At 47.6% G+C, this 12040-nt stretch overlaps 1 protein-coding gene across 3 annotated transcripts in view; it reads right to left on the reverse strand.

Annotated features, from left to right (window-relative positions):
• Positions 1-3430: 3430 nt before the first annotated feature.
• CLEC17A (C-type lectin domain containing 17A) overlaps positions 3431-12040 on the reverse strand; it is a 29054-nt gene continuing 20444 nt past the window's right edge. For all 3 annotated transcript variants that reach the window (XM_030936807.1, XM_030936808.1, XM_010361562.2), the window contains 3 exons: positions 11763-11914; positions 6683-6792; positions 3431-4084 (listed from right to left, as the gene is read on the reverse strand). In XM_030936807.1, coding sequence (XP_030792667.1) covers positions 3952-4084; positions 6683-6792; positions 11763-11914 — 395 coding nt within the window. In that variant the 3' untranslated portion in view covers positions 3431-3951. The remainder of the gene's footprint in view (positions 4085-6682; positions 6793-11762; positions 11915-12040) is intronic.

A 12040-nucleotide genomic window follows, 5' to 3' on the forward strand; every position in this document is an offset into this window, starting at 1 on the left:
GGTAGTGATGAGTCGGGGCAGGTGCAGAGGTGGGCGGAGGTGAGAAGAGAGGACAGAGAGGATCAAAACTCAGTAGTGGGATCCTGCCTATGAATTGCCACTGCACTCCAGCCTGGGCAACATCTTGAGAACCCATCTCTTAAAAATAAATAATGAAGCCGAGTGCAGTGGCTCACACCTGTAATCCCAGCACTTTGAGAGGCCAGGGAGGGCAGATCACTTGAGGTCAGGAGTTCACGACCAGCCTGGCCAATGTGGCAAAACCCTGTCTTACTAATAATACAAAAATTAGCCGGATATGGTGGTGCGTGCCTGTAATCCCAGCCACTCAGGAGGCTGAGGCACGAGAATCGCTTAAACCCCGGAGGAGGAGGTTGCAGTGAGCCCAGATCTTGCCACTGTACTCCAGCCTAGGTGACAGAGTTAGACTCCATCTCAAAAAAAAAAAAAAAATTAATAACAAAATAAAAGAACAAATCAAAGAAACAGGAAGTGAAGTCAGCTCTGACCTCCCCCACCACCTCCTCTCCTCACAGTCTCCTTGCTATAATCACTTGTTCTCAGACAAAACAGGAAAGACTCTGCTATTAATTAAGGGTGCTTGTTGGTTAATAAATTGATCGCAATCCTTGCACTTTGGGAGGCTGAGGGAGGAGGATCGTTTGAGACCAGGAATTTAAGCCCAGTCTAGGCAACAAAGCAAGACCCCTGTCTATACAAAAAAAAATAAAAATAAAATAATCTGGGTGTGGTGGAGCACACCTGTAGTTCTAGTTATACAGGAGTCTGAGGAGGGAGGATCGCTTGAGCCCAGGTGCTTGAGGCTGCAGTGAGCTATGATTACAACACTGCACTCCAGCCTGAGTGACAGAGTGAGATCTTGTCTCAAAAAATAAAATAAGGCCAGGTGTAGGTGGCTCACACCTGTAATCCCAGCACGTTAGGGGACTGAGGTGGGCGGATCACTTGACATCAGGAGTTCGAGACCAGCCTGGCCAATACGGCAAAGCCCTGTCTCTACTAAAAATACAAAAATTAGCCAGACGTGGTGGCAAATGCCCATAATCCCAGCTATTCAGGAGGCTGAGGCAGGAGAACCGCTTGAACCTGGAAAGCAGACGTTGCAGTGAGCCGAGATCGCACTGCTGCATTCCAACCTGGGCGACAGAGCAAGACTCTGTCTCAAAAAATAATAATAACAAATTGGTTGGTTTGGAGAATGTCTACCCACCCTTGGATGCAATTCAAGGATTGTCCAAAGGGAATATTATGTTGAGTTATGCCTAGCTGGGAGTAGTACCAGCCCTTTAATTGATATTTTTTGGTTGTCACATGGCCAGGGCAGGAGGGTCAGGCGGGGGTCACTCTGACAGTTTGTGAATGTTATAGGCAAAATTGTGCCACCCCTCCCAAATGCATATGTTGAAATTCTAATTCCCAGGACCTCATAATATTGCTGTATTTGGCGACAGGGTCTTTAAAGAGGTCATTGTAGGCCCAGCACGGTGGTTCATGCCTGTAATCCCAGCACTTTGCGGGGACAAGGTGAGCAGATCGCTTGAGCCCAGGAGTTCAAAACCAGTCTGGGCAGCATGGTAAAACCCCGTTGCTACAAAGACTACAAAAATTAGGCAGGCACGGTGGTGCACACTTGTAATCCCAGCTACTCGGGAGGCTGAGGCGGGAGGATGCTTAAGCCCGGGAGGTGGAAGTTGCAGTGAGCTGAGATCATGCCACTGCATTCCAGCCTGAGTGACAGAGCGAGACCCTGTCTCAAAAAAAAAAAAGAAGAGGAGGAGGAGATTAGGACCCAGACACAGAGGGAGAACCAGGTGAAGACACAGGGAGAACAGGATGATCTACAAGCCAAGACAGGAGGCCTCAGAAGAAACTAACCCTGCCCACACCTTGATCTTGGACATCCAGCCTCCAGAACTGTGAGAAAATGCATTCTGTTGCTGAAGCCACACAGTCTATGGTCCTTTGTTATGGCATCCCCAGCAAACTAACACAAGGAACACCCAACAAAGCGGCATTTTGAGAAGCACTAACATTGCAAGAGCTAATAGCCCAAGAAAGTCCATACAGAAGTAAAGTGAATTTTTATTTTCATTTATTTATTTATTTATTTATTTATTTATTTATTTATTTATTTCTGTGAGATGGAGTCTTACTGTGTCACCCAGGCTGGAGTGCAGTGGCGCAATCTCAGCTCACTGCAACCTCCGCCTCCTGGGTTCAAGCAATTCTCGTGCCTTAGCCTCATGAGTAGCTGGGATTACAGGCACATGCCACCACGCCCAGCTAATTTTTTGTATTTTTAGTAGAGACAGGGTTTTACCATGTTGGCCAGGCTGGTCTCGAACTCCTGACCTCAGGTGATCTGCCCACCTCAGTCTCCCAAAGTGCTGGGATTACAGGCGTGAGCCACTGTGCCCGGCAAATAAAGTGAATTATATCATCAAAGACGTTACAACCCACAGACAGCTCAAGGGCACATGTTGGCAGATATGTCCAGCGTTGTCCTGTTTGGATATGACCAGGTTATGGCCTGCCTGGCCACACTATGTAGGAGTCTTGCTTTTCAGCTGGTATGCCTTTCTAGAAGTTCCATGGACCAGCCAGGTATGAGGGTGAATGCTGGTAGTCCCAGCTACATGGGAGGCTGAGGCGGGAGGATCACTCGAGCCCAGGCGGCAGAGGATGCAGTGAGCTATGATCGTGCCACTGCATTCCAGCTTGGGTGGCAGAATGAGACCCTGTCTCAAAAAAAAAAAAAGGATAGAATTTCCGTGGGCCAAGTCTTCTGGCAAAGGTCTGATTCTGCCACTTAGCTTGTGCAAACCTTACCCAAGACATTGAGAAAGTTGCTGGTCAAAAATACTTTTGATAGCTTCTGGGTTATTTGTGCTGTTTGAGACCAGGAAGGAAGCAGTGTCTGCAGAGGACAACATGGGGTAAGTATAGAAGCTCTCCTGTCTTCTCTGCTGATGTTCTGTAATTTTTAGGTTTGTAATTTGCAAAGACGGTGGGGACTACATGAGACCAGTCCATTTAATGTATTTCTGTGCAAGGCAGATCTAGAGGTCTAGCTCTAAGGGAAATTTTGCTGTCACCACTTTCAAAGCTTTCATTAAAAAAAAAAAAAGGAAAAGATGAGGAAAGTAAAAATAAAAATAAAAATATCGGCCAGGTGTGGTGACACATGCCTGTAATCCTAGCACTTTGGGAGGCCAAGGCAGAAGGATTGCTTGATCCCAGGAGTTTGAGACCAGTCTGGGCAACAGAGTGAGACCTCATCTCTATAATAATAATAATTTTGAGCCAGGCACAGTGGCTCACACCTGTAATTCTAACAATTTGGGAGGCCCAAGTAGGAGGATCAATTGAGGCCAGGAGTTTGAGACTGGTCTGGGCAACATAGTGAGACTCCCTCTCTTTAAACACTACAAAAAATTGACCAGGCATGGTGGTGCGCATGTGTAGTCCCAGCTACTCAGGAGGCTGAGATGGGAGGATTGCCTGAGCCCAGAAGTTTGAGGCTGCAGAAAAAGGAACCCAGCCCCAGCTCTTTGTGGTTCAGAGGCGCCAGGATATTTCATCCCAGGTTCAATACCAGCCCCAGGGTCCTCAGGGCTAGTATCACTTCCCAAGAGTCATGATCAGGAACTTGGTGAAGATCCTTTCAACCCCAGAACTGGGAGACCTCCCACCACCAAGCTCTGAGCGTCCTCCCAGCTCACCATCTACTGGGACAAGCCCAAGTCTTCACTCTAGAAACAGCCTGACTTGCATCCCTGGGAATTTGCTGCATCCAGGGTGCCAATCCTGTTTAGGGCACATCTGTGTCCACTCATGAAGAGGCAAGGCCGTCCATGAAAGGACAGGAGATTCTCATCTCAAAGAGTGAGGGACGCTCGAATATGGACCCCCCAGCCTCGGTCCTGGGCTTCAACAGGAACATTTCCGCTCGCAAATCCAATATGTAGTTTTGTAGCAAGACAGATCATTCCACCTGCCATCTTTGTTCATGGTAGCACAGTCCTCATTGTGCATGTTATTGGGTTCCTCTGGCTCCCAGAAGCTGGATGGAGGAAAAAGTGGGCAGAGGGACGGGGATCTTTAGGGGTGGTGAAACTCTTCTGTATAATACCGTAACGATGAATACCTGGCACTATGTATTTGTCAAAACCCGTGTTAGGCAGCGCGCGGAGGTTTACACCTGTAATCAATTTCTGAATCTGGTCAGTTTCTGTCTTGTCTTCCAAAGACTCTTTCCTTTACAACCTCCCAACCCAAACTTCCCAACCTTCTACGAATTGTTTAGATCATGTAGGGTCTTGCTTAAAGCAGGGCCTGATTCAGGGACTCGAGTGTGTAGGATTTATTAAAGGATGTTCTTAGGAGAGAGGTGAGGGAAGCCAGATGGAGATGGGGAAGGAATTGAGCAGGAGCGTGGACTCAGATGACTCTAGCCTCAGCCCGACCCCAACGGAGACCCCTGGGATGTGAACAGCACCAGGGTCATCCCCAATTTGTCACAAGGGGTCCAGGCTTCTCTTAGGCTGTCACTGGTTGTGAGCTGACCCCAGTGGAGTTGGGTAATGTCTTAGGTGAGCAGGCTCCCATTCAGCTGAGAATAGCTTTCCAGAAATAGCATTCCTGTGAGCCTTTAGCAGCCAATGTTCCGTCAGGTGCAATGGTTCACACCTGTAATCCCAGCACTTTGGGAGGCCGAGGTGGGCGGATCGCTTGAGGTTAGGAGATCGAGACCAGCCTGACCAACATGGTGAAACCCCGTCTCTACTAAAACTACAAAAATTAGCTGAGTGTGGTGGCGGGCAGCTGTAATCCCAGCTACTCAGGGAGACTGAGGCAGGAGAATCGCTTGAATCCAGGAGGCAGAAGTCGCAGTGAGCCGAGACTGTGCCACTGCACTCCAGCTTGGGCCACAGAGTGAGACTCATCTCAAAAACAAAAAACAAAAAAATTAGCCAGGCGTGGTGGTGCGCACCTGTAGGTCCAGCTAGTCAATAGTCTGAGGTGGGAGAATCACTTGAGCCTGGGAGGCAGAGGTTGCATTGGGTCAAGATTGCATCACTGCACTTCAGCCTGGGCAACAGAGTGAGACCCTGTCTCAAAAAAAAAAAAAATCTTTCTCATCCTTCCACCCTCCCTTTTTTCTCCCAACCATTAGCCTGGGGAGCTTGATATATTTCAGCAGTTGTACAAAAAGGCTGAGATGTTGCAGTGGAGGAAATACTGAAGAAGGTTCAGGGTCCAGACAGCCTGTCACCAAAAAATCCCCCTGGTGCTGTCCCTGTCTGGCCCAGTCTGGGATTCTAGACACCCTATCAGCTTGGACTGCAAGGATGCCAAGCACACAGGGAAATCGCAATGACTGGGGGTGGTGTACCAAAATAATGAGCAATGCTGCCTGTGCACACACACCCTGCAATCAGGGTCTCTAGGCTCCTTCTGTGCCCGGGACAAACCCTTTAGTTGTTAGGTGATGGGGAAGTCCAAGGGGCAGCAGAAGGACTCTCAGGAGATTTAAGGCAAAGACAATTTACCAAACAGGACAGGAATTTTTCTGTATTTAAAATTAGTAGAGGCCAGGTGCGGCGGCTCAAGCCTGTCATCCCAGCACTTCAGGAGGCTGAGGTGGGTGGATCACTTGAGCTCAGGAGTTCAAAACCAGCCTGGGCAACATGGTGAAACCCCATCTCTACTAAAAATACAAAAAATTAGCCAGGCGTGGTGGTGTGTGCCTGTGGTCCCAGCTATTTGGGAGGCTGAGACAGGAGGATTATCTGAGCCTGGGAGGTTGAGGCTGCAGTGAGCCGAGATTGCACCACTACACTCCAGCCTGGGTGACAGGGCGAGACCCTGTCTCAAAAAGCTAAAATAAGGCCAGGCACAGTGGCTCACACCTATAATCCCAGCACTTTGGGAGGCCAAGGTGGGCAGATCACCTGAGGTAAGAAGTTCAAGACCAGCCTGGCCAACATGGTGAAACCCCATCTCTACAAAAATACAAAAATTAGCCAGGCTTGATGGCGGGTGCCTGTAATCCCAGTTACTTGGGAGACTGACGTGGGAGAATCACTTGCACCCAGGAGGCAGAGGTTGTAGTGAGCCGAGATCACGCCATTGTACTCCAGCCTGGGCAACAGCGAGACTCTGTCTCAATAAATAAATAAACAATAAAATAAAATAAAATAAAATAAAACAAAACAAGTAGACTGTACCAGTAAGAACCAGCTCCTGGCCGGGCGTGGTGGCTCACGCCTATAATCCCAGCACTTTGGGAGGCCGAGGAGGGCAGATCATGAGGTCAAGAGATTGAGACCATCCTGGTTAACACAGTGAAACCCCATTCTCTACTTAAAAATACAAAAAAATTAGCCAGGCGAGGTGGCGGGCACCTGTAGTCCCAGCTACTCGGGAGTCTGAGGCAGAGAATTCCTTGAACCCGGGCGGCGGAGCTTGTAGTGAGCTGAGATCATGCCACTGCACTCCAGCCTGGGCGACAGAGCAAGACTCCCTCCACCTCAAAAAAAAGAAAAAGAAAAGAAACAGCTCCTGACTCCTTCAACCAGGTACTCCATCACCTTCTCCCCTCCCCATGGTCAGGGCCCACAGAGGAAGCAGAGAGACCCCAGGAAACCCGAGCACTTGCCTTAACGTCACAGGAGACCCATCCAGCCACCTCCAGTCCCCTTCTTGGCCCCTGTCATTCAGCCCCAGCCAGTACACCCGTGGAGAGCCGTGAGCCTTGGCCACAAAATTCTGCAAATACAAACTCCATTCAGACAGCCATTCCTCTACATGACCCTCAGGGTGAGGACCTGCCCTCTACCCTGTCCCACACATTTAGGGCTTGGGAACGTCACCTCCCACAACCCGTCCCCATCCCCATGGTATGCAAAACAGGATCAATGTCTTCCTCCTACTGTAGTATGTGTGGTGGGAATAATCGTGCTACTTTTTCTCATGTAATCTGTGAACTGCTCTGTGCCTCAGTTTCCTCACCTGTAAAATGGGTTAACAGTAGCTATCTCCTGGTAGTGTTGTGAGGATTTTTTTTTTTTTTTTTTTTTTTTTTTTGAGATGGAGTCTTGCTGTCACCCAGGGTGGAGTGCAGTGGTGTGATCTCAGCTCACTGCAGCCTCCGCCTCCTGGGTTCAAGAGATTCTCCTGCCGCAGGCTCCCGAGTAGCTGAGATTATAGGTACCCGCCACCAGGTCCGGCTAATTGTTGTATTTTTTAGTAGAGATGGTGTTTCGCCATGTTGCCCAGGCTGATCTCAAACTCCTGACTTCAGTTGATCCACCTGCCTCAGCCTCCCAAAGTGCTGGAATTACAGGCGTGAGCCACCACACCCGGCCTAATTTTTTTTTTTTTTTTTTTTTTTTTCTGAGACAAAGTCTCACTCTGTCAACCAGACTAGAGTGCAGTGGTGCAATCATGGCTCACTGCATGTCCCAAAGGTCACTGTAAGTCTCCCAAAGAGCTAGGATTACAGGCATGGCCTCATACTGTGACGTCTTAGTATTTAGCATTATAACATTTAAGTGACATTTTTAGCAATAGTAACTGATGTTTTTTGGTTTCTCTTGCACTTTTGTGCCACTCCCTAGCCTTAATCTGCATCCAAACAGCACAGGAGTTCATTGTTCCAGGAAAAGAAAGAAGGAAGATGGAAAGTAGGTTTCTTGGCTTTGGTATTCAAAAGCCCAGGCCTTTGACAAACGCTGCCTCATACCGGTAATCCCAGCACGTAAGCCAAGGAGGGAGGATCGCTTGAGCGTAGGAGTTCGAGACTAGCCTGGGCAACATACTGAGACCCCCATCTCTACAAAAATTTGTAAAAATTAGCCATACATGGTAGTACGTGTCTATAGTCCCAGCTACTCAGGAGGCTGAGGTGGGAGGATCCCTTAGCCCAAGAGTTCAAGGCAGCAGTGAGCTATGAATGCACACTGCACTCCAGCCTGGGCAGCAGAGCAAGACCGTGTCCCAAAACAAATCAAAATCCCAGGCCTTTGGAAGAAAAGAAAGGACTTACGGCAAAGATAAAAGATAGGGAAGAAAATATAGTTAGAAGCAACTCCTCTCCAGGCAAACTAATTTATGGCGAAAGAAATTAGACTGGTGGTTACAAGTGGGGGGCAGGGAGGGATTAACTAGAAAAAGGATATGAAAAAACTTTCTAGGGTGGTGGAAAGATTATAAATATTGGTTAGTTTGACAGTTACACAGGCGTATGCATTTGTCAAAGTTCACTGAACATACACCAAAGACCTGCGCATTTTACTGTATGCAAATCACATCTAACTCACCCAACTTACCACCAAACCAAGATTTCTTAACATGTAGGGAGGTGGCCAGGCACGGTGGCTCACGCCTGTAATCCCAGCACTTAGAGAGGCCGAGGCGGGTGGATCACCTGAGGTCAGGAGTTGGAGACCAGTCTGGCCAACATGGCAAAATCCCATCTCTACTAAAAATACAAACATTAGCCAGGCCTGGTGGCATGCCTGTAATCCCAGCTACTCGGGAGGCTGAGACAGGAAAATTGCTTGAAACGGGAAGGCGGAGGTTGCAGTGAGCCGAGATCACGACAGTGCACTCCAGCCTGGGCAAGAAAACGCGAAATTCCGTCTCAAAAAAAAAAAAAAGTGGGGAGGTCAAAGTACTGGGATTACAGGCATGAGCCACCACGCCTGGACCATTTTAGACTTTTTGACTGCCCTATGATATCAGTTAACTAATGAGTTTAGGAAAAGTTATGATTTTATAGTTTATCTGGCTATTGTTGCTGCTTGGGTGTGAGTAACACTCACCCCAGCTTTCCACATCCTGGAATTATTTGTACTTTAAGAATGTTTTACTATTATCTATTTCATGTGTTCTACTATAGGCAATGCTAATTGATGTTTGCTTTTATTTACTTGCAGTTTTGATTTCTTCTTTAACCCAAAGTTATCCAGTGACTTTAAAAAAAAAATTTTTTTTTTTTTTTTTTGAGACAAGGTCTTGCTTTGTCTCCTAGACTGAAATGCAGTGGCATGATCCCAGCTCACTACACCCTCTGCCTCCCGGGTTCAAGCGATTTTCCTGCCTCAGCCTCCTGAGTAGCTGAGATTACAGTCGCGCTCCACCATACCCAGCTCATTTTTGTATTTTTAGTAGACAGGAAGTTTCACCATGTTGGCCAGGCTGGTCTCGAACTCCTGACCTCAGGTGATCTGCCCACCTCGGCCTCTCAAACTGCTGGGATTACAGTGCGAGCCACTGCAGCCGGCTGACTTTAAACATTTTTAAGGTGATGGAAATTTTTGTAAAATAAAATATTTCTGTCGTTATAGCATTGTGGTCAAAGAATGTGGGCAATGAAATTTCTGCTTTGAGGGAAAAAAAAAATGTGGGGAGGTAAGGTCACCATGGGAAGGAAATAATAAATGTGTAGACATGGAACGCCCCTGAGAGAAGAATCTGGCATCTCATTTCCGGTGAGCATCAGGTGATGGTAAAAACCCCAGATGGGCTTGGAGACTCTAAAAAGCAGAAGGTCCTGGGCACTATTTCCTGGGTAAAGCCCCAGGGAGGTGTCAGAAAATCAGAGAGCGGAAAAGGGCTTCCTGTCCCATCAGATTAGACAGAAGCTTAGAAGGCCTCACAGTGTCTTAGACCCCAGAATGGGATAGGAGGAGCAGAAAGATCTCTTGTGCCCAAGAACAGCAGAAAAAGACCTCTAGGCCCAAAGGCTTTGCTGATGGAAGAGTGGGATGCCTCGGGGGCAGCCTAGGTGGTCCAAAGACTGAGCCCCAGAAAACCAGAAGACTCTTTAACATTTAGAGAGTCCTTGCTATTTCTGGGCACCAAAATCAGAACAGTTTAAGAAGAGGGAACTCATATGTCTTGGTCATCACTGGATCCCCAATATGTAGAATAGTCTCTAGCACATAGTAGGTGCTCAGGAAATGTTGGTTGACTTAATGAATTAAGAAGTGAGCTATGGACTAGGCACGGTGGCTCACGCCTGTAATCCCAACACTTCAGGAGGTCAATCAAGAGGGAAGATCACTTAAGATCATTAACCAGAGAGCGGCCTGGCCAACATGATGATGATACTCTAACTCTACTGAAAAAAAAAAAAATACAAAACTTAGCTGGGAGTGGTGGCACGTGACTATAGTCCCAGTTACTTGGGAGGCTAAAGCAGGAGGATCACCTGAACCTGGGAGGTAGAGGCTGCAGTGAGCCAAGATCATGCCACTGCACTCCAACCTGGGCAACAGAGCAAGACTCCATCAAAAAAAAAAGTGAGCTATGCTACTTTGCACAAATTGTCTCATTGGATTCTTATCATTATGCCCATTTTGTAGATGAGAAAACTGAGGCACAGAAAGGTTAAATAACCTTCCCAGGATCATTCAGTCTGTAGATGTCCCAGTAGATATCAGTTTGGAGTAAAGACAATAAAGACCCGATGTGTGCTCCCCTCCACCTTGACTCCATAAAAGCTGTCCCCATTTAGAAGTAAAATGGGGGACCCCAATTGACTGAGAGTAAATGTACACCAGTCTAGTAGAATGAAAACTCAAGAGAGAAACTAAAATGAGTAATTTAAAGGAAATGTAGTTGTATTTCTTGTGAAACTGAGTTAGGGAATATGATTTGTATCTGCCTCATTTACATTACCTAATTTAATTTCTTCAAAAGCCCTGTTTTGGCCAGGCACGGTGGCTCATGCCTGTAATCCCAGTACTTTGGGAGGCCGAGGCGGGTGGATCACCTGAGGTCAGGAGTTCAAGATCAACCTGGCCAACATGGAGAAACCCCATCTCTACTAATAATACAAAAGTTAGCCAGGCGTGGTGGCACACACCTGCAATCCCAGCTACTCAGAACGCTGACGCACGAGAATCGCTTGAACCCAGGAGGTGGAGGTTGCAGTGAGCAGAGATTGCGCCACTGCACTCCAGCCTGAGTGACAGAGTGAGACTCCATCTCAAAAAAAAAAAAAAGAAAGAAAGAAAGAAATAACCTCTTCTGGCCGGGCGCGGTGGCTCAAGCCTGTAATCCCAGCACTTTGGGAGGCCGAGACGGGCGGATCAAGAGGTCAGGAGATCGAGACCATCCTGGCTAACCCGGTGAAACCCCGTCTCTACTAAAAAATACAAAAAACTAGCTGGGCGAGGTGGCGGGCGCCTGTGGTCCCAGCTACTCGGGAGGCTGGGGCAGGAGAATGGCGTGAACCCGGGAGGCGGAGCTTGCAGTGAGCTGAGATCCAGCCACTGCACTCCAGCCTGGGTGACACAGCAAAACTCTGTTTCAAAAAAAAAAAAAGAAAAAAAGAAATAACCTTTTCTGACTGACATACTAATTTATAGGTTGTCCTGAGGATTGCACATGTTAATGAATGTAAGATGTAAAGTATTTGGAATACAACCTGAAACACAGAAAGTGCTACCTAACAGATACTCATTATTGTATTTTCAAGTTAGAGATAAAACTGAAACTTGAAACGTACAGAGGTTAAATCAACACAATCAGAATTTGAACTCAAAAAACAAAGCATGTCTTCTTAACTTCTGCATGATACTATCTTAGGAAGAGCTTGCTGTTAAAGTTTTAGTAACTGAAAAGTAATTCTAATTTCTTGCCATCCAGGGAATGGAGGGATGTGTGCACCCCGGAAGAGAAGCAGGCTGTCCCTGAAGGTTCTCAAAGGTTCAGTGGGAACAACTCACGTGCTCAGCAAAGCTATCGATGATGACCAAGTGAGAGTAATTCTCCTGGCAGAAAATTCGGGCTTCATCCCATGACTTGGTGATTGGGGAGAAGTAGTAACACTTGCCCTCAAAGGGCAGCCAGCCTTCAGGACAGGTAACTCGGCGGCAGCCTGGGAACCAGAAAGTATGCTGTCGGGGCCGGGCGCGGTGGCTCAAGCCTGTAATCCCAGCGCTTCGGGAGGCCGAGGGGGGCGGATCACGAGGTCAGGAGATCAAGACCATCCTGGCGAACACGG

The sequence above is a fragment of the Rhinopithecus roxellana genome, chromosome 8 (assembly GCF_007565055.1).
Source record: "Rhinopithecus roxellana isolate Shanxi Qingling chromosome 8, ASM756505v1, whole genome shotgun sequence".
NCBI classification, from domain to species: Eukaryota; Metazoa; Chordata; class Mammalia; order Primates; family Cercopithecidae; genus Rhinopithecus; species Rhinopithecus roxellana.